At 40.3% G+C, this 23,509-nt stretch overlaps 1 protein-coding gene and 1 long non-coding RNA gene across 2 annotated transcripts in view; one reads left to right on the forward strand and one right to left on the reverse strand.

Moving 5' to 3' along the window:
- The first annotated feature begins 7,155 nt into the window (after positions 1 to 7,155).
- Positions 7,156 to 9,141, forward strand: LOC131704962 (uncharacterized). Its single transcript, XR_009310074.1, has 4 exons — positions 7,156 to 7,234; positions 7,715 to 7,877; positions 8,149 to 8,345; positions 9,069 to 9,141. It is a non-coding gene; the product is annotated as an uncharacterized LOC131704962 (long non-coding RNA).
- A 3,634-nt stretch (positions 9,142 to 12,775) lies between these two features.
- The window catches only part of LOC131704947 (uncharacterized), a 43,167-nt gene continuing 32,433 nt past the window's right edge, over positions 12,776 to 23,509 (reverse strand). Inside the window, exons 6-7 of the mRNA XM_059006586.1 lie at positions 13,649 to 13,915; positions 12,776 to 12,943 (exon numbers count right to left, since the gene is read on the reverse strand). Coding sequence (XP_058862569.1) covers positions 12,776 to 12,943; positions 13,649 to 13,915 — 435 coding nt within the window. The remainder of the gene's footprint in view (positions 12,944 to 13,648; positions 13,916 to 23,509) is intronic.

Genomic DNA, 23,509 nt, shown 5'->3' on the forward strand with positions numbered 1-23,509 from the left:
CACCATCTCCAGGAGCAGAGGAGCAGGAGCTGCCTCTGCCTCCGCCACCACCACCGCAAGGAGCAGAGGAGCTGGAGCTGCCTCTGCCTCCACCACCGCCAGGAGCAGAGGAGCTGGAGCTGCCTCTGCCTCCACCACCGCCAGGAGCAGAGGAGCTGGAGCTGCCTCTGCCTCCACCACCACCACCGCAAGGAGCAGAGGAGCAGGAGCTGCCTCTGCCTCCACCACCGCCAGGAGCAGAGGAGCTGGAGCTGCCTCTGCCTCCACCACCGCCAGGAGCAGAGGAGCTGGAGCTGCCTCTGCCTCCACCACCGCCAGGAGCAGAGGAGCTGGAGCTGCCTCTGCTGCCCGTACCTCCGCAGGGAGTACGGTGGCCGGAGCCCCAGAAAGGGGAGCTGCCGGCCACGAAGAAGGGGGAGGAGGTCTGGAGACCACTTTCCCCAGCAGCAGTTTCGCTGCAGGAGTTCTTGTGGCCGGAGCCCCACAGGAGGGAGCTGCCGGCTATGAAGAAGGGGGAGGTCGGGGGACCACCTGCCCCCGCAGCTTTTTCGCTGCAGGACGGGACCAACAGGCTGTCAGCCGTGCCACTACCGGCAGGGGTGCTGACAGCATTGCCAGCCAAGGGCCCACTGAAGCCTCCCTTCCCAGCCCGAGACTTTGTCCTGGACTGCTGGGTTTTTAAGGGGGGAGGTGGCCGTTGAGGCCATGTGTGCTGCGCACAAGGGGGGGTATATGTGGCAAAGTGCCCCGCCCCTGTGTGCATTTGTGTGTTTTGTGTATTTGTATTTAGGCACGGGGATGGCACATCACATCACGTGCAAGTAAAAAGTAATATGCGAGCACGGGGAATTGCACTTTAATTAATTCACGTGCAGTTGTACCGAGATTCCAATTGAATGATTGACTAGCAATCGAATCTCGGTACAACTGCATAAAAGCTGCATGTTTTCACTCACTGGGGGTTGGTGTTCGGTGAGTGGAGAACGAGTGTGGAGAAGGAGAAAGTAAATAGTAAGAAAGTAAGAACGTAAATAACTGTCTCACTCACCGTGTTTCGTTTGTCTGTCTGTGCACTGTCTGTTTACTGTCTAGTCCGTTTTGTTTACCTGTTTATTTTGGCGCAAGTGCCGTGTCCTGTGTTTTTGGTTGTGTTTAAAACCTTTTATTTTCTGTTTATTAAATGCTGAGCGCAATCACGCGCTCAGCTTAAACCAAACTCCACATCTCTGTCGTTTGTGTTCCTGTCTTCTGGTCTGACGTCACCCACTCAGCCATTCTTGTCACAGCCACTTATTTCAAAGTTGCTTCTCACAGGGGGGAACCCCTCTATGTCACACATGTGTATTTATCCCGGTGTAATGCCCGATTCAGTATCCCCTCAGAAATCTGTATCCCCAGGCTCAGTGCGTAAAATTAGATCGGCTCACGGGCATGGCTGATTCTTCTTTTGCTCGTGTCTGAGGTAAAATACGAGTGATGTGCATGCGCAGCAGTTGTCGGCTACATTTTGCAATCATTTACTAACGTTTTTGACAGGGCGACATGATTTATTTGTGATGTGCATAGTCAGCTATGCTCTGTTTTCATCAAAAACATCTTTGACGTGTTCTTTAATACGTAACTTGTCACAATGATCTTACTTGAGCAATCTTGGTCTTAGCTAAAAATGAGTTGTTGTTTTTTTTGGTAATACAAGCCTAGATGATATTACTCGCAGCTAAAACAATATACGGTACTTATCATTAGTCTAACAAATTAATGCTTATTGTGTTAACTATGCAGCCTTCCTGTTACATAAACGATTGTGCTGATTTGAAAGCAGTCTGTTTTTTAATATATATATATATTTGGATTTCAAAACTTTAAAGTAAATTATCATGCAAGTTTTAATGAGTAATATGAATGTATATACACAGTACCACAACACATGGTGCACCCACACACACAAGATTGATATTGGGTGTAAATACAGTAAGAAACACAGGAGATACCAAATCAGACAGCTGACAATATCCTAGTGTAACTGCTTTATTACTGCTCTTTCTGCATTTTAATAATTACTCAATACTCTGTTGTATTTCTTATTCAGTGGTACCGCTATTTTGTATCTGAATAATAATAATAATAATAGGCCTAATAATAATAATATTTAGTATTTTAAGTAGACTGTCAGTATAATTAGTGCAGTTTAGATTTATTCCTATTTAAATTTATTCTTTTTGTGGTATCTTTAATATGAAAGGCTCTGCTAAAGTGTATTATTATTATTATTATTATTAGGCTAATGTGTGTGTATAGATAGCTAGCTCGATAGATAGATCCTGCAAAACTTTTCTTTTGCCTTTTTCTAGCTTATTTATGTATTGTCCTATATCTGCTCACATATTTTTTATCTATTTATCTATTATATATATATATATATATATATATATATATATATATATATATATATATATATATATATATATATATTTTGGTCACGCTTTATTTTAAGGGGCGCCTATTAACTATTAACAAACTATTAGTAAATACATTAATGAACATTAGTTACTAGTCTGTTAACAGTTAGTTAACAGTTAATAGATTATTGTTACTTGTATTTATAAACATTAGTAACTAGTCTGTTAACAGTTTGCTAACAGTTAATATAGTATTTACTTGTATTAATAGACATTAATTACTACCATGTTAACAGTTTGTTGAATGTTAATAGACTGTTTATTATGATGTAATATAACTTTTCTCAGTTAATAAATCAATGAATAAATGGACCTACTTTGATGTAAACATGTGGAGTAAATGTGGTAGGACTTAGAAGTAATAAATCATTATTAACTATTAGCAAACGAGTAGTAAATATATTAATAAACACTAGTTACTAGCCTGTTAACCGTTTGTTAATAGTTAATAGACTGGTTGATACTTGATGTATTGTAATTTTTCTCAGTTGATAAATCAATGAATAAATGGACCTACTTTGATGTAAACTTATAGAGTAAATGTTGTGGTAGGACTTAGAAGTAAGCCCATGAATAAATCAGTATTAACACCATTAATAAACACCAGTTACTAGCCTGTTAACAGGTAATAGGATATTTGTTATTTGTTAATAACCATATTTATAAAGAGTTAGTTAATAGTGAATAGGCCCTTAAAATAAATGACAAGACAAGGCACCACTTTAGTTTAGAAATTACTTTATTTCTCACAATTAGAACATCAAGCAAAACCAACTTTGTCAAACTTTGAAACCCACCAATGAAAACATCTTATCATTTACTCATTCACTCTATTTCACTTTTAAAACCACATAAAAACAACATTTCAGAAATACCTTTTTTAAAAAAAGTTCTTATTTAGCAGACGCCTTTATCCAAGGCCACTTACAGAGATGAGGGTCTGTTAACTATGCATCTGCTGCAGAGTCACTTACAACTACGTCTCACCCGGAGCACAAGGAGGTTAAGTGACTTGCTCAGGGTCACACAATGAGTCAGTGGCTGAGGTGGGATGTGAACTGGGGACCTCCTGGTTACAAGCCCATTTCTTTAACCACTGGACCACACAGCCTCAGTGATTGGTGATTAATTGGTTAAGTAATTAATACAAATTCTCAAAAATAATATTCAAAATAACAAAAAACAATTATACATGATAGTTTCCTTATGTCATCAATAAGACGACCTAAAGGCTCTTTTTTTGTGTTTCTTTGTTAGCCAGTAGGTCCATTCAATTACCCGAAGGTGCTCTTTGAGTAACTTCTCTGTCATGTTTCCTCTCAGCCTCCATATGTTTGATTTAAACTGACCCCATGCCCTTTCAATGTGTTGTGTGTGAGCACCTGTATAGCCATCAACAAAGTTTCTGCTGTGATTTACTGTGTGATGTGTATATCCATGTTCAGTAAGTCTCTGAAAATATGCTCTCCACTCATCACTTATGATAGTTGAACCAACCAATCTGCTTTGCACAAGTTTTAGTACTGGTTTCCGTGAAGATTGGTTACATCCAAGCATTCCAAAGACTCAGCTCTTTCTTTTCCAGGTTTGTCTCATTCTTCCTTTGTGGTACTGCAAAAACATTAATAAAGCATTTTTAATACATATATACGCCTACATTTTACACATCTTAATTATGTATTTATATTATTTTTTATCAGTTCCTTAATTATCATTCTGTGCTTATGAACACAAAAAAATGTATGACTTCGAATGCAATATGAAGAACTTCTAGCATTGTTTATTAATTAAAAATGTAATAATAATAAAATAAAAATCAATGAGAATGTAATATAAAAATATAGGAAACAGTACAATAGAAAAGCCAAAAAGGGTTAGGACAAATAGTAAAATTTAGGACAGGAAATCTCACCATTGACTTTTGGTGAGCAATTGTTCACTGTATTAATGAATCCTTGAGATGAAGAACCACATGAGCATTTCACGTTTTTCTGACATGCTCTATCTTTTCATATTATATCTCCAAGTTATATTACAATTCTGTATTTGTGCTTGAAACATTGATATTTTATGTCATTCATAAAATGGAACCTAAGCACACTGTGTAGGGGGAGTTAAAATGCATATGGTTCTTCTTCTGAAGGATTAAATAAAGGTAGACAATTACTTTTCTGTGATGGCAGAACTTGCACTCATCAGTTACCACAAATTCCCTGCGTCCTCCAACTTTCATGCTTCCCTTTCTTTGCAGACAGTGCACAACCTTAATGCAAATGTGTCTGCATTTTTTTGCCATTTTTGAGAGAGTTGTGGAACTACCAACAATATTTTCATCAATCATGTCGACTTGTCGCAAACGCAGTCCCTGAGCAAACCTAATGAACAAGCAAGATAAAACCATAATCATTTTAAATCTACAAAATGTAGATTCTACTCAGTCGAATGTAGATTCTACTCATGCTTATATATCTAGAATACATCATTTCAATGCTTACTTTAAAGTATTATTGTACACACTAATAACAATAGAGCACATGATTATATGCAATTTCCTATTTAAAAAATCATGGATCCTCTCAAAGAGCAGCTAATATAATATTAATTATTTGCAAATCCATACATATAAAAGTCAGTGCGCAACCCCTGCCCAGTCATGGTATATCAGTGATCAATAAAGAATGTTTACTTTCTAAATAAATATAACAGTAAACTTATTTTTATCATTTCTAAAGAATTCGGGTATGGCAATCATTATGCAATTATTTTTAAAACTGAGTCATTATATACAACTACCTATAAAATATTACCTGAACAGGAACTTCATCCAGCAGAAGAGACTTGAATGGGAACGTGCAAAAAATGATTTGGCTCTGATGGATTTTGTACATTTGTTCCGATGCCTTCTGCAAACCCTGAAATATAGTTGAAAATGTTAAATTATTTTATATCAGAAAAGCATCATATTATTTTTAAGCATTCAAGAGATTTATTAATTTAAAAATTACTACCAAACACCAAAACAACACTGATTATGCCTTACCCTGTAAAATACTACTGTAGAAATAGAAATGTTAATAATTAGATGTATTAATGACACAAATCACTGTGGGTCGTGATGGCTATTTCTGTCTGTTTTGTACAGGAAAATTGGGTTTCTCCGAGTACGGAAACAGGTGTTACTCTGTGCTGGCTGCTTTTTATGTTTTCCCATACGTCACCCTATGACGCAGGGCCCAAGATATTGTTCAATGATATCTATCGGTAACGCTGTATACTGCATGTACACTATTATTCATATTGTGAAATCAAACATGTCTAATTTCAGTCTGAAAAGCCAAGCTGTATTAGGATAAAACATGTAGCTAAGCATACACCTACTTTACCATGTAAAATAGTCCTTCGAGTTGTTCATCGTCATTTTCCTACGGCAGATTACATTTAACTGTTTTTGCCAACAGCCTCTTCTGGAGCCATTTGATTATTTTTACTAATGGTTTACAGTTCATTTTAGACTGCCATCTCTTTGACAGTGACATGGCAGCCAATCTTGTGTCCATTTTCCATAAAATAAATAGAATAAAAACTTAAAAACTAGGACAGGGCAAATCTGTCTGTATATATTGTGAAAAAGTGTAATGAAGCCAAATCTTTCACAAAAGCTAAAATATTGGATTGTCTCTATGTAAAGCGGTTATCTACAAAACTGTTTTGGGAATTCAGATTGTTTTGTCTTGCCATTCTGTATGTATTCATCTATACATCTACATTGGTAAAAATAAAAAAAAATGGGTAAAGATAACGTACCTGTATTTTGACCATATATAACTCCGCTCTTCTCTTCTTGGAGGTTTGAAGAAGAATTCCCACAAATTGCGCCAAAGTCAGCTTACCAATCGGAGCATTGCATTGGAGAGTAGGGTGAAAGGTCAAAGGTGGATAGAGCGTTTAACGGTCCTCTTCTGTTGTGATTTATTTGTATTTTTATACGTAACCATACGCAACCAAATTATTGTTTTTCATGTTATAATTACATATTTACTGAACTCACAACATATCTGTATTGTAAACGAAGATTAATATTTCCGGTTCAAAAGAAATACAACAGCACGGCGCCATAAGCTCTGTGCATCGTTGCGCCTTTCTTTTATTTTCGACTTGATACTGAGCGAGCAAAGGTACAATTTTAGTGTTTCAGTTACAGTATGGAGACAAGAAAAAAAGTAAAGGCAAAGAAAAAAAACTTTTCATTGCCAAAAGAGTGTCAGTGAAAAGGCTGGCGAGTATAGCAATGTCAATGAGCCACAATCAAGCTCGTCAACTGAAAGAAAATATGACGCGAGTGACGAGCCTGTACGGGTATAATAACAACCATAGGAAAACGAGGACCACGCAGTAAAAATATTGGCAAGTAGCTGTCGTGCCTTAATAATGCCTTACAGTACTTAGCTACATTATTTCCAGTGATGTCTTTTCTGTTAACATTTTAATAACTTAGAGGGTATCAATGTAAGAAGCCTGGCTAAAGTGATGTATGGTGTTGCAATAGTATACGTATTGTAACACAGCAGGGAGGGGGTTAATCCTCCCTGCATGAAACATGTGAGAATGCACATTTGTTTGTTTAATTGTTTTATTGTTAATGATCCCCTGCACCTGGTAGTTATTGTTAAATTAGGACCAGGTGCAGGGTATTTAAGAGAGGCAGCTAGTCTGCTCATGGCTGCTGAGTAGAAGGAGGCAGATGGTGTGCTCTGTCTCCGAGCAGTAATACTGAAGTAAGTGCCGTGTCAATCCTGTGTTTTGTGTTGTGGGGAAACGGCTTAGCCGTCCCATTTGATATGATAGTCAGGGTGTTCCTGAGTCTTAGTTAGCGCTCCGAAGGAGCTAGGTGTTTGTTTTTGTTCTGTATTTTGTTTATTGTTTGTATTATTAAAAGTGCGCGGAAGCGCTGAACCCCCAATTTCGGTGTCTGGGTCAATTTGTAAAGGGGCAACGAACCTGAGTGACGTGCAGCTTTATCACAGTATTTTCATCTCATTTATAAACATCTGAAGTGATTACTTGAAACAGATAAGATGGCATTAATTTGTAATAGTGTATTAAAAGTGGATTTATTGCAACTTAGTTTAAACTTTTGACTTCAGTCAGTGTTTCGCCATATTGTAGAGGTTTGGAAGGTTTAGCAACATGTGACAAATATTATAAGCAAACCTTTCTGACTCATGATTTTGTCCTTTTGTTCAATTTTGACTTAGATCAAGAAAGGTATGCTCCTAGTGCCCAGCTAACAATTGTGAAGCTAAAAGCAGAAGTGGCAGCACTGTGCAGAGAATACGATGCTAAAATCAGTGATAGATGACCTGAAGATGGAACGAGACTTCATTCGCAAACAGCTTCAATGCTCTACCTCCACAGATAGTAAATATGTTTTTTTCTTTTGTAATCTAATGTAATTCCCATAGAACTTTGGCAAAAGCTGTGCTTTATCAAAGTAAACTATACATTGTAACTCAGTGATATTGTATTTTTAATTGTTTATTAAACATTTTATAAATCATTTTGCATAAAGACTTAAATTAATAGATAATACATTTGGGGAGGATTTGCAGCTTTTTTTTGTTGAAGCATAGAACAGGGTAAAGGGGTTTTAACTTGTCTTATATAAAATCTGCATATTTTATTGTTACAGGACCTGGGAAGATTACAGTAATCAGCTCATTTCACACTGGTTTCTTCACCAGTTCTTCAAGTGAAGAAACCAGTGTTTCAAGTGAAGAAGATGAAAGTGATGGATCTAGTGATGTAAAACACAGCAAGAAGTCAAGTAAACGCAAAAAAGGCAAGAAACAAGCAAAATCTAAAAAGGAAGTATACAGAGGCAAAGGGGTAGGTATCTAATGTTATAAATAAAATGTACATTGAGTGGATAGAATGGGGTTTAAGGTTCACAAGAAATATCCTTGCATGTGTAGGGATGCATAACAGAAAATATTTGCATGTACATCCAAAATGTACTATTCAAAAACATATTCATGTTGTACATGAATATGGACATATGCATTATTTGATGCTTATCACAGTATTTTTTATTAGTATTTTTCCTACATTGTAATTGTGATTATAAATTGTTACTCTACGTCAAATAGTTGATAAATGTTCGTGCCCATGAGAATTGCTGTTAATATTGAAAATTACATTTCTCTTAAATATATACCCATTCTTGTATGTAGAATAAAAAATACATTCAACCAGACTTCCATGTTCTGTCTATCAAAGAAATGATGATGGCATAAATAATAAGCAGTGTTTTGTACACTTAACCTTTAATCTAATTGCTTATATAACTGGTGAAGCATTATTATTATTAATTAATTATTGTATTATTACTTTATTTTGATGACACTTTTATCCAAAGAAACCTATATCTGTACCCATTTATACAGCTCAGTGTTTTACTAGAGCAATCTCAGTGAAATACCTTGCTCAATGGTACAACAGCAGTGCTTCACCTGGGATTCAAACCTTCCAGTTACTAGTCCAGGGCCCCAACAACTACGCTGCACCGCTGTCTTATGCATTTCTTTTTTTCTTTTTATTCTTTTTTGACAGTGAAAAATCCAAAACAAGTTTTACAGAGGTCAAAAAAGTACTGTCGGCATACAAGAAAAAAGGTGTCTTGTCGCATGCTTTAACCACCATCAATGTGGATCGTGACACTATGATTGCTACAGCACCAATTGCTGAACTGAAGATTGCAGCACCAGAAAAGTTTGACACACTTCATGAATTTAAGCCAAAGGAAGCGAAGCTGATGGACTTCTCAGACAGATGTGCCAGTGCTATTGATGAGCAAACCAATGGAATTATTGAAGAAATGAAAAGAAAGGGAAAGCTACTTCCACTGCCTTCTAAAAAGAAATATTAGTAAGAGATTAGAATAACACAGAGCCCTGTACAAGAGTCAAAAGAGAGATCTTGTGTGCACAGTTTACTATCTCATGTGCACAGTTTAGTATCGAACGGAAGGGCTAAGTCGTGCACACTAGAGATTTTTTTCTTCTTCATGTCCATAGAATAATTCCAGACATGGCTACAAGAATTAAAAAAAAATGTAAATGGGAAATGTTATCTTTTTTTTAAAAAAGCACTAGGAAGTGCACATTTTCAAGTGTTTGCTATTTTCAAATGCATATAATTTACAATATCTAGGATGACCCGTTCACTGGTACACCACTGGTAATAATTGGTAATATATATATATATATGTTTCTAACAGTCATTAAAGTAGTGTCCTGTTCTTGTTTAATACTGCATAATATTATATATATATATATATACAGCTCTGGAAAAAATTAAGAGACCACTGCAGAATTATCAGTTTCTCTGGTTTTACTATTTATAGGTATGTGTTTGGGTAAAATGAACATTTTTGTTTTATTCTATAAACTACTGACAACATTTCTCCCAAATTCCAAATAAAAATATTGTCATTTAGAGCATTTATTTACAGAAAATGACAACTGGTCAAAATAACAAAAAAGATGCAGTGTTGTCAGACCTCGAATAATGCAAAGAAAATAAGTTCATATTCATTTTTAAACAACACAATACTAATGTTTTAACCTAGGAAGAAAATCAATATTTGGTGGAATAACCCTGATTTTCAAGCACAGCTTTCATGTGTCTTGGCATGCTCTCCACCAGTCTTTCACATTGATGTTGGGTGACTTTATGCCACTCCTGGCGCAAAAATTCAAGCAGCTCGGCTTTGTTTGATGGCTTGTGACCATCCATCTTCCTCTTGATCACATTCCAGAGGTTTTCAATGGGGTTCAGGTCTGGAGATTGGGCTGGCCATGACAGGGTCTTGATCTGGTGGTCCTCCATCCACACCTTGATTGACCTGGCTGTGTGGCATGGAGCATTGTCCTGCTGGAAAAAACAATCCTCAGAGTTGGGGAACATTTTCAGAGCAGAAGGAAGCAAGTTTTCTTCCAGGACAACCTTGTACTGTAACATGATTACATACTTGACTATGTTTTTGGAAGTTTTTGTTTGCTCCTCCCACCCTTCTTTCAGAAGATCAAGGATACCTCGTTGTTGCCTCCCATACAGCAGCTCAAAGGGAGAAAACCCGGTCGAACTCTGAGGCACCTCACTTACTGCAAACATCAGGTAGGGGAGGAGTTTATCCCAATGTTTCTGCTCTTGGTTGACAAAATGCTTCAGCATCTGTTTTAAAGTCTGATTAAAACGTTCCACCAAACCGTCCGTCTGCGGGTGGTAAATGGAGGTTCGAATGGACTTAATTTGCAACAATTTATACAACTCTTTCAAACATTGTGACATGAAGTTCGTTCCGTGTTCATTGAGGATTTCTTTTGGAATCCCTACTCTTGCTATAATCTGTACTAACTCTCGAGCAATGGCTGCGGCACTAGTGGATCTCAATGGTACTGCCTCTGGATATCTAGTCGCGTAGTCCACCACTACCAAAATGTGCGTATATCCAGAGTCAGACTGGCTCAATGGACCCACTATGTCCATAGCAATGCGTTCAAAGGGAACTGAGATCAGGGGCAGTGGGACCAGCGGGGCCGGGCGAACCCGCCCCGGCGCTACTTGCTGACATTCCGGACACTCACTATCGCGTCACCTCACTAAAAACTCCCATCCAATAAAATCCAGCCAATATTCGTTCCCGAGTCTTATCACAACCTAAATGGCCCGAACATGGGACATCATGAGCCAACCACATGATCTCACGTTGACGAACGAGTAATTGTGTTACAATCTGGCTTGTGCTCGTGGCTTGGGATACCCTATACAGCAAATGCCCGACAATAATGTGGTGAGGATATGTAAGCGGCCGGTTGTCCTCTGCATCCTTCCCCTCGATAGACCGAACCTGCCCCCAGATGTGTTCCAGCGAAGGATAGCTTTTTTTGTTCCAACGCTAGGTCCACATCTCGGTCCCAGAATTTCGGGATAACGAGCGGAGCTACAGTAGCTTCAGCACTGGGGGCCTCAGTAACCCACCCCCGCAGGTCACACAGTCCCAATCCCCTTTCCCTTGCATTTAACAGACCCTGAAGTTTCCTCCAACAAACCCCAGCCTTGTCTCATTGACATTCCTTCCCATTTTTCAACCCTTCACTCTCTTTTTGTTTTTTTCGGGAGAAATCGGGAATGGAACAAATCGGCTTGCAGCGGAAAGATTTTCCCAATAGTTTCTCCCGCTGCTCCCATGGTCTTACCAGAGACTGACTTTACCATTTTATTAAGCCTTTGCGGTCCATTGTCGGACTGGGTCCGACATTGCAATTATTCCTCACAGGTCCTTTGTCGGACTGGGTCCGACATCATTATAGCAACGCAATAAATGGGTGTTTAGTCGTTTTTTCTCCAGAAAAAGCCGAGAAAACCATTCAATTGCCGAGTGGGAGCGACAGGAGCCGAGACAAGTCGAAAAAAAAAAGGCGTATCTCATGAATAGTCATACATGGTATCAGGTATCAGATAATGGGGGCGGATGTAAGTGAACAAGTTGGCTGACTGAATCAGCACACAGAAAACACGGACATTTGCAGAGCTTTTTTGAGATGTTATAGTAATAAAATAATGACTTGGATCGCATTATTGAGGAGTTTGGTGATAAAACGAGTGATCCGGAGATGATAGATCGGTATGTACGACTATTATTATTATTATTATTTATTTCTTGCATAGGTGAACGCTATAGCAAACAAAAGGGTGGGGCGGGGCTGGAGATGCCTAGTGAGTGCTTTGTTGATATGCAGGGCCATTTAAACCCGTTTGACTGTGAAAAAAAATACTTTTAAACAGCGCGTATAAAATTAACTGCGCGTGTGAAAATTAATTAGACCTGGCGTGCCTGACGCGCAATTAATAAATGGACCACAAAGGGTTAATCATAGTTTCAAAATACAGCCAGTCTTGACCTAAAATAACTGGATAGGGCAACTTTGCAGCCACTGCCACGATTACACGGCGGGTATGACATTCAATAGTCAAATCTAATTTAGTGAGGGGGTAGTCCTTGTTATCCCCAGGAATACAGGAAATGATCACTACCCTGCGTGACCACCAAGGTACCCCAGTCAACAGAGCCTCCTCAATTAAAGTTTGCCCACATCCTGAGTCCAATGTGGGTGCTCACATCACCAACCCGTACATCAACAATGCAAGGCCCCTTCCAATCATTACCCCTGGACTTACCTGGTGCTGTTGGTAGATAATGGGAGGCCGCACCACATTCCATCGCTGCCGGACAATTCCGGGCGAGGTGGCCAACCTCATGGCACCGGTAGCAAGTGGGGTGAAAGGGCGCCCATGGAGCTTGTATGTCCCGCTGCTGGTTTGGCAGTGGGGGGAGGTTCTCTGTTCTCACCCTGCTGGGGGTCGACCTCGCCCTCCATTGGTGTGGAGGAAGGCCGCCCGTGGGGTGCCAATGAGAAGTAGCCCTGTGGGGGGAGGGGGTGAAGTGCTGGGGGGGTCCTGTCCTTGGACCCGTCGTCCGGGGTCAGTTGGAGGGAGGAGCGGGGGTGATGACTACGGGAGCTAACGCCAATTATTATTATTATTATTATTATTATTATTATTATTATTATTATTCATTTCTTAGCAGACGCCCTTATCCAGGGCGACTTACAATTGTTACAAGATATCACATTATACATTATTTCACATTATACAGATATCACATTATTTTTACATACAATTACCCATTTATACAGTTGGGTTTTTACTGGAGCAATCTAGGTAAAGTACCTTGCTCAAGGGTACAACAGCAGTGTCCCCCACTGGGGATTGAACCCACAACCCTCCGGTCAAGAGTCCAGAGCCCTAACCACTACTCCACACTGCTGCCCCAATGCATCCTCATATCCCTCAGCCAATCGGACTGCTGCCTCTAGCGTGGTGGGTCGATGTCTGGTGACCCAGTTCTGGGTGTCCGGCCCCAGCACCTTCACAAACTGCTCTATGGCAATCAGCTCGGTGATCTTTTCTGCATCGTTGGTGCCGGGGCAGAGCCACCGGGTCACATGATCCACTAGTTGCTGGGCCACCACGCGGGGTTGCAGTCCTGGGGGTCGCTGGTATTCCCGGAACCGCCGGTGGTGCGTCTCCTCCATGATGTCAAGCCGCTGGAGAATGGCCTGCTTCACCTGGTCGTACACCAGGGCTTGCTCATGTGTCAGGGCTTGGTAGACTGCCTGGGCCTCTCCGATCAAATTGGGGCCCAACTGGGTAGCCCACCACTCCCGAGGCCACTGAGCTGCAGTTGCCTGTCTTTCAAAGGCAACTAAGTAAGCCTCGGGGTCATCCTCCAGCGACATCTTCACTACCCTCACCCTTGGTAGGCGATTAGCCTCCAGGAACAGGCCGTGCATCCTCTCCATCATGGCCGTCAATGATTCCTGATGCCTCCGCTCCTGCGCCTCCAACAGCGCTGCCAATGCGGTTAGGTCTATTTGTAATCCCTCTTTTGAACACCAAATGTCGTCAGGTGCAGTGGTACAGTAAATGAAAAGAATGTCCAAACAGCGTTTTCTCCCCAAACAGTCTGTGTATTTAATAACAAATAATAATAACAAAGGTAATCCGCCCCTTTACCAACGATGGTATTGGGGGGTACACGGCAGGCTTTAAATCCAAAAACAAAAACAAACAAAACTGAACTTTGTCCGTCCCCCATCCTCCGTGCACGGCAGTGTGTGCGCTCGAGTCCTGGGAAACGTAGTGCCAGTGAGTGTGGTTCGGTGCTGTGCTGTGCAGGGAAGTGCTCGTGTCTGCCGGTCCGCGGCTCACTCCTCCTCTGCAACGAATAACACAAACCACAAAACAAAAGGTAAACAGTACAGGCTCCGGCCGTCTGTACACGTCAGCGCAAGGCAGCGTACTGACGTAGCTGCTTCCCCTTTGTACCCACAAAGCCCTCCCTGCAATCAACCTGTTGCCATGGTTTCTCCAATAGAAAGCTGATTGGAATAGAGTCTTTCAGGGTACGTGCAACTACGCGCTCCCCCTAATATGGTCACCTTCCGGTTTCCGTCTACCGTCAAAGCAGTCCATCTAGGAGGCAGCATACCTTCCCCCTTACACAGCGTCCTTTCCGATCGGGAGGGAGATTTACAACATCGACTCTTTCTCTCTATCACAGGATTTTAATCCCATAAAAGTTTATTTAGAGGGAAGTGTCAGGGAGACTCTGATTGTTTGTTTGTTTCTTTGTTTGTTCTGTTTTGAACTGGTTGTGTTGCATTTTTGTATGTAATATTTTCCTGTGTGTGGGTCCTCCTGCACTAGGGCTACCATTGCTGGTACCCTAGTGGCGGCCACCTATCACTGCAACTTGTTAATAAAACCTGGATGCCTGAGTGGTGTTTTCAATCTCAACTTGTGTGTCTCTTATCAAATCAACACCGCTGTTACAGTGGTATAAAAAATATTTGCACTACAACATAACAAAGGTGTATAAACAAGTTTCATATAGTAACTTGGGGGCAGCAGTGTGGAGTAGTGGTTAGGGCTCTGAACTCTTGACCGGAGGGTCGTGGGTTCAAATCCCGGTGGGGACACTGCTGCTGTACCCTTGAGCAAGGTACTTTACCTAGATTGCTCCAGTAAAAACCCAACTGTATAAATGGGTAATTGTATGTAAAAATAATGTGATATCTTGTAACAATTGTAAGTCGCCCTGGATAAGGGCGTCAGCTAATAAATAAATAATAATAATAATAATAATAATAATAATAAAATAGTGTGGAGGGTATTCTGCAATTTTCCAATCAGACTTTGTTGTTCAAACTGCTCTCCAAATAAACTGAAACATACTGAGTAAAAAATAAATATAAAATAGCCTGTGTCATGCACATACTTTATAAAAATCAACCTTCATGTTACTAATAGGCACAGCTGCTCTTATTTATCTACTGTTGTTGACATCAGGGAGATCGGGGAACATTTTTTCAGGTACTACACTTTTGGACTAATTAGCTCTACAAGGGTCAACTGTAATTCAGTACCGTAAGAAATAATACAATTACACTGCACAATACTTCACAAATTCAGCTAAAAAAATTGTAGTGGTTTTCACACAATCAAGTTCTTATGGAAAAATTATCATGACAAGTATTATTTTGTTGTCCATGTAAAGTGCTGTCGCTACAACAGAACACAGAAAAACCCTGTATATAAAGTGTGTTACAGGAATATAAACAATGTCAAGCTAGCTATCTCATCATGTCACTAGATTGGCTTTCTGATATACAGGCAGCACCCTGATCCTGTCTTATTTTTGGAAATAAATGTATCACCATTCAGAGCATGTTTATGTGTTTCTGGAGTTAAAACAAAGATACTATGTGAATTGCATTGTTCAGAGAGCGTCACTGCCTTAATATATGGGTGATACCAAATAATACAGCTATAGACTATGCTTCTGTCAGCTGTCTAATCTGGTATCCATTTGTTACTTGCTGTAAATGCACCCAATATCACTCAAACCCTTTGTGTGTGATAATGGGGCACAGGTAGACATACTGTGCAAGTTTGACATTTCTAGGAGCCCCACTGCCTAAAATATATGGGGGATACCAAATAATACAGCCATAGACTATGTTTCTGTATGCTGTTTAATTTGGTATCTGTGTATCTTATTGTATATACACCCAATGTCAATCTTGTGTGTGTACTTGTCACAAAGACGGCCAGAGTGGGTGGCGTCAGACCAGAAAGGAATACACAGAGACGGTGGTTGTGATGATGAGCCGAGTGCAATGGCTGCACTCAGCGTTTAATAACAAAATAAAAGGTTTAAATAACGGAATACAAAACAGGACACGGCACTTCACGCCAAAATAAAGAGACAAACAAAACGGACTATACAGTAAACAGACAGTGCACGGACAGACACACAAACAAACACGGTGAGTTTTAAATAAACAAGTATCGTGCTGGTCCTACCAGCACGTAATAGCAATTGATATTTAAACGTATTTCTCCTTCTCTCTCACCCGTTCTCCACTCTCTGAACACCTAACCCCGAGTGACAGAAACGTGCATCTATATATACTGTTGTGCTGGGATTCAATTACTAATTAATTACTCACTTGAATCCCAGCACGTGAATTCATTACGTGAAACCCCGTGTTCACATATTATATTTTAAATGCATGTGCGTGATGTGCAATCCCGTGCCTAAATACAAATATACAATTTAAACACACGTGAAACACAGACCCGTTTATATCCCGTGTACCAATCTATACACCAACATTAACATACGCACGCATACAACACATAACACACAAAATACACACAGGGGCGGGCACTTTGCCACAGTACTGTATATAAAATAAATATATAAACAAATATATGACGTTATATCTAATACATTATGCATTATGCATTTTTACTATAATTTATACGCCTCCTGTTTATTCCAGACATAACAGCACAAGCCACAACAACATTAAATTAATTCTCACATTCATGAAAACTTTCGTGAGTATTTACTTTCAACTTTCAAGTTTTGAAATCCAAAAAATATATTTAAAAGAAAAATAGGCTACTTTGAAATCGGCACAATCGTTTATAAACAGGTAGGTCGCATAAAGACATTAAGCATTGATTGTTTAAAGATTGTTTTAGCTGCGCACGACAAAGACGTTTGTAATGAAAACAAACCATAACTGATTATACACATCCCAAATAAATCATGTCATCCTGTCGAAAAAGTTAGTAAATTATTGCAAAATGCAGCCGACTGCTGTGCGTGCACATCACTGTATTTTACCTCAGCCACGAGCAAAAGAAAAATCAGACGTGCCTATGGGACGATCTCATTTTACACATGCGTAATGCGCCAGGGATGCAGATTTTTGAGGGGGTACTGAATTGGTTACAACACCGGCTCGGCTCGGCTCAACAAAATGACAAGTGTGAAACTAGCCGTGCCGTGAGGGCTCGGCTCGGCTCGGGTGTGCAAGCGTGAAAAGTTTTACATCAATGATTTCCATTACATGAGAGTAGATGTTAAAACTTCATGCTGATTTGAACTTGGCTCTCGCCAAGATAAGCACCAACTAAGACGTAGCTTCACAGTAAACTAATGTGATCCATATGTGTCTCCATCCATTTGCGCTTCCTTCCATATGATGATGTAGATATCCTTCTGTCCTGTGTTAATGGCTGAAGTGTAATGCTGGCTCCAGGGATCAGCTTATTGCCTCCCTAGCGCATCAGCACACACAACCGCTGCGATGCTGGCTCTGGGGGTCAACCACAGTGCGGTCTCCCCAGTGCATCAGCATGACAACCGTCTGGATTGAGCTAAGTAGGGTACATCTCTGGGGTCTTCAAGTGGGCACCTTCCATCCTCTGTGTTTCGTCGACTAGCCCACGACACCTCAAGAGGGCACGATGGTGATTCTGGCGTCCCAGCATCACCCCCCTCTGTCCCCCACTCAACTCGGCCCAGCTTACTTACCTGTACATCAGCTTTCCTTTCTATTGTGCTTGAGATCCCCAGCCAGAATCTTTCCGTCTCAACCACAGCCAGTTGCTGCTCCTCTCTGCTGCTTCAGATGAGTTCTTCACTGTGCGACGCAACTCTTGGCCACTGAATCCGATGTCTCTGAGAAACCGGGTTGTAGAGTGTGCCACAAATCCTCGACAACCCACTTCCACTGGGTAAAACCGGACTCTCCATCCTCGCTGTTCCGCTTCAGTGGCTAGTTGAGTATACCGCAGTTTCTTCCTCTCATACGCCTCATCTACAGCATCCTCCCATGGCACTGTTAACTCTACCAGGTGAACAAGGCGTGCTTATCCAGACCACAAGACAATATCTGGTCGAAGGTTAGTGGTGGCAATCTCAGGTGGAAAAATAAGCCGCTGACCAACATCTGCCAGCATTTTCCAGTCTATAGCAGCTTCCAGCTGTCCTGGGCGAGGATTGCTTTTAATACCTTTTCTTGGTGGTTGCTCTCCTGGGCGGAGGAATGTTGTCTTTTGTGTGTAATGTTTTGATGGAACAGGTGGCAACTTATTGGTCATGTTACGCTTGTCTTCCAATGCCAAGGCCAAACATCGCAGCACCTGGTCATGGCGCCAAGTAAACCGTCCTTGGCTAAGAGCCACCTTACATCCTGTCAAAATGTGCCTTAATGTTGCAGGTGATGAACACAAAGGACATGAGGGATCCTCTCCTACCCAGAGGTTTAGGTGGTGATGGTAGAACATCATATGTTCACCTGATAAGGAAACTGATCCTGCTCTGTTCCATTGACCATATGTTTTGCCAACCAATCTTGCGTTGTTCCACACTCTCCCATCTCATCCATTCTCCCTGCTTGGCCTGGGAAATGGCCTTTATACACCTCATCCTCTCCTCCTGCTTTTGCACCTCGTTGACTACCAGCTTCCTCCGTTGAGCTGGGGCTGCCTTGTGCCATGTAGGAGGAGCTGAACTGAGACCAAGTCCCCCTGTTCCATGCTGAACTTGACCCATGATAGCTCATTGGGTACATACATAATGTTATTTACATTTTAAATTGTGAGCGGATAGGTTTGTTGGTTGTTTGAGTAGTATTGTTCCTTGGGATAACAAAATACTGAACTCAAGTCATGAGATTTCATAAAAAGGCCAGGTGCTCAGTGTTTGGTATTTGACTTGAGTTAAAATTGCTAAAATGAGTTGATTAAGAATCTGTATAAATAGCCATTCAAAAATTAATGCAAGAACAGCGAAAGATATGACATGCCACGCCTGAGTAATGAAGATTGCCTGGTTGCTATCAGCATGAGTGAAGGCGGTCTGTCTGTGAGAGTAGTTGCCCGGAGAATGAGATGTTCTGCTTCAACAATCGGCATCCTCGTCCAGAAAAAACAGGAAACCAGCTCTGTGATGGACCGGCCACGTCCTGGAAGGCAGAGGGTCACCACACCGGCCCAGGACCGTCACATCCAACTGATCCATCTGCGTAATCGTTTTCAGACTGCACTGGCTACAGCACGAGAAATTCCAGGAAGAAATAACCCGAGCATCAGCAGAATGACTGTAGCTCGACGTCTGCAGGAAAATGATTTGCATGCTCAGAGGCCATTCAGGGGTAACATGTTGACAGCTTAGAGACGAAATCGCCGTCTTGTGTGGGCCAGAGAACATCCGAGGTGGCGGAATGTCATAATGGTCAGTCTTTAAGGCAAAAGGAAGACATCAGGATAGTGTGAGGGCTGATGTCTTGCCTTTGCAGCCAAACTGAAGAGTCACGTTTTTTGTCATTGTACATAATGAACACACTGGGTTGTAAAGTTAGGTGATCTGGTTTGTGCAGCAATATTGGGATATAAAAACGCAGCTGCTGCTAATGAGGGGGAGGTGTGGCTATACAGGCTATTGAGGAAATAGCAGCAGACAAGGACACAAGCAGAAACATAGTGAGAGAACTAAAAGACCAGAGGTGAATTATTATTATTATTATTATTATTATTATTATTATTATTATTATTATTATTATTATTTGTTTATTTAGCAGATGCCTTTATCCAAACGCAACTTACAGAGACTAGGGTGTGTGAACAATGCATCAGCTGCAGAGTCACTTACAACTATGTCTCACCCGAAAGACGGAGCACAAGGAGGTTAAGTGACTTGCTCAGGGTCACACAATGAGTCAGTGGCTGAGGTGGGATTTGAACCAGGGACCTGGTTACAAGCCCATTTCTTTAACCACTGGACCAAACAGACTCCTGTTTTGTGGGTTTTATTAATTGTATTTTTCGGTGCTTATTTTTAGCTATTTTCGAGTTTTATGTAAATCTGTTTTTTTTCGGGGCTTTCGTTTTTGATATACTGTATGAAATTAGTATTTTTGGTTACTTTCCAACATGCTTGAGCTTTTTTTTTTGTGTGTGTGTCAAAATATGTATAGTAAATCGACAGTACTTGCACATAAATTGTACCTTCTTTCCTTTTCCACAACGAAATCCTTATGGTCACGGGCACATTCTTCTGGGGTTTTTGTACATTTCGCCACAATTCTGTTTTAAATCCTCTGTATTTTAACTGTAATACAGCTTTAAATCCCGCTAGCAAGCCTCCATCCTGATTGTAATCTCGTTTTAAATCTCGCAAGCGGAGTCTCCAGTAGAAATGTAGGAAATGTGCTGTCACTCAGTAGTTGGGGCGGGTTTAAAGTATTCAGAACAAATCAATTATAGATACAAGTCAGGAAGGCGGGACTTTGCTCAGCAGCACTGGGAAATGTATGTATTATTATTTTTGTAGTAGGTTTAATAATAATAATACATTAACCGTTTTCACAGCTTTTCCGGTGTTTATTGGCTATCAGGTTAAAACCGAAAATCAAGCCCTAATTATAATTACAAGGTTGGTGGCATCCCGTTATTATTCTGCGGTACCTGTGTGGATTGATTTGAACACGGCGAGTAGGCTTGTGTTCCAGGAGCACCGAAGTACTCTTGTGTTTACCTCCGCTGTGGTCTAATTTCTAACAGAAAAAGAAGCACAAACAGCTGTCTGTGAGTACAAAAACTTACCCAAAGTGATTCTGTGTTAATCGAATGGAATTAAATCCAAGCTCGGTGTGACAAGGTTTTAAGAAGACCATTTTATATGGGTGAATGTTTTAATTTACGGATGTAAATACAACACTGCTTAATTACAATTAAGCGCACTGCTTTGTTTTCTGGAGTGTTTTAAATGCTGTACGGGTTTATTTTTAAATGGTGCAAGCGCACTTAAAGGGATTGTCTACACAGGGTTTTTGTGAGAGACCTCGTGGTAAACCAAAATGGATTTGTGTAAAAATATTTTGTTTTATTTGAACTGCTTATTGGTTTAGAACGAAGTAACCCAGACCTGTTACTAATGGACTGTGTTTTAAATAAGGAACAAAGTCACAGCAGTAAACAAAGACCCGACACAGATTGTTTTAGTGTTTTATTTTTAGCCGGGATTGTTTTTTTCAGTTCAATAGGACACTGCAGCAGGGGATGGGCTGTGGTTACATCCCTTCAACCAGCAGAGGTCTCCAAACATTCCTGCCAAGGGAAATAAAAGTAAATTATTCAAGTACAAGACTGTGTAACCAGAATCCAACCCAAACTTCCCTGTTCCCATTCGGACCAGAGGGGCACCAACTTCTTTTGTGAAGACAGATCCAAAACATGGAGATACCTGGATTTGTGAAAGGAACAAAACCACAGTTGCTATACAGACGCCTGTGGATTACAAAAGTACTGGTGATCGTGATACTTACCTTGGAGGAACCTCTCCCTGGAGATCCCAGAAGGGTGACAACAGCGGTGGAAAGGGGGAAACCTGGACTGGACTACAACAATTTATCTTTTGTGTTTTACTTGCACTGAGGCTAGCTCATGCAAGGCCGAGCATAGGGCCTGCAAGAAGTTTAGACGGGGCCCAAGTGGGCAGGTTTTCTTGTATTTATTTATTTATTTTGTTTTCTTTAACTTTACGTATTGCTGTGTGCTACAGCTAAAAATATAACATTGTCCACTTAAACTGCATTTTCTGTTTAAGAGGCACCACTCATACTGACGGTTCGGTATCCCCTACCAACAAATACACAGATATCTATTATTATTATTATTTATTTCTTAGCAGACGCCCTTATCCAGGGCGACTTACAATCATAAGCAAATACATTTCAAGTGTAATACATTTCAAGTGTCTATCTATCTATCTCTATCTATCTATCTATTGAGAGATAGTCTAGCATTATAATATTATAATGTTCAATAAAACAAACAAATATTGAAATATTGTCTAAAATGCAAGAAATCATATTTTAAATACAACCCTAGATTTCTATATTAACAGCAGGTCAGGCTCCTCAGAGGAGGCAAGTGTCGTTATAAACTCCTATCTGCTATTAATCACAGTACTAGCAGTAGCAGATCACATGATCTGAGCACAGGTTTTACATGGAAGGGACCAGATTATTATTTCTTTATTCAATCAGAGGAGACAAGCCCCCATTACAAACTCCTATCTGTTATAACCACACACAATACAGTACAGTACAGTACAGCATTAGCAAAAGCAGATTACCATCTGATCCCTGGTTTTAATTGACTCCAACCCTCCCGCCCCCTTCTGAAGTACCGCTTCACCGATATGCTGGAAAGAAAAAAGAAATCCATCATAATGGTAGGAAAAAAAGAAAAAACTGCAATGATAGACAAAAAATAAACTGTGTCACTTAACGGTTTAGTCCTATTAAACCAAAGTTAATCAAAGCCAGTATAGATGATGGGACTTGTAGTTTTCCTCTGCATTTTGTTGATTGGAAACACCTTTCAGCATGTACCATATAAACTACTATTCCCAGAAGACTCTGTGCGCCCGTATACCCAATGCATTGTGACACCGGTAGCATCTGTTGGTGTTTGTTGGAAGTTGTATTTATATAATTTTAGCCCTTCCCCAGCAGTATTTGTTTATTTTCTCCAGTGCTGGCAAAACTTGTTCATTCTTTTCACCTGTATAGTATCTAATTATTTTGTTGGTCATTTTAAGTTTAGCAAATTAAAGCTGCATCCACACTGGACGTGAGCGAAGTCGCCGAATGTCAATCCACACCAGACGTGACTTGGAAACGATCCAAAAGACCCCGCCCGTGCATTCCTATTGGACATACTAGAGATGGGCGGTCCCATTACAAAACAGGTCTTGTTTTGATGAAAGGTTACCACTCTGACCTCCAGCAATTCCATTGTAAAATAAAGGTTGGGCTTGTAAAATCTACAGATTACAGTTCATGAGCATCCCTATATATCCAACAGTTTTATAGTTATTAATAGTAATATTACAGATGTAGTGGGTTGTTGTTGTGGTTTTTTTTGTACCAGTTGTCAGAAGACAATAGTAATAGTTGAACTGATATTTTCAACAATTTTATTGTTGTACATTTATATCATATATATATATATATATATATATATATATATATATATATATATACATATATACATAAGAA

This window comes from Acipenser ruthenus, chromosome 33 (assembly GCF_902713425.1).
Source record: "Acipenser ruthenus chromosome 33, fAciRut3.2 maternal haplotype, whole genome shotgun sequence".
Lineage (NCBI taxonomy): Eukaryota > Metazoa > Chordata > Actinopteri > Acipenseriformes > Acipenseridae > Acipenser > Acipenser ruthenus.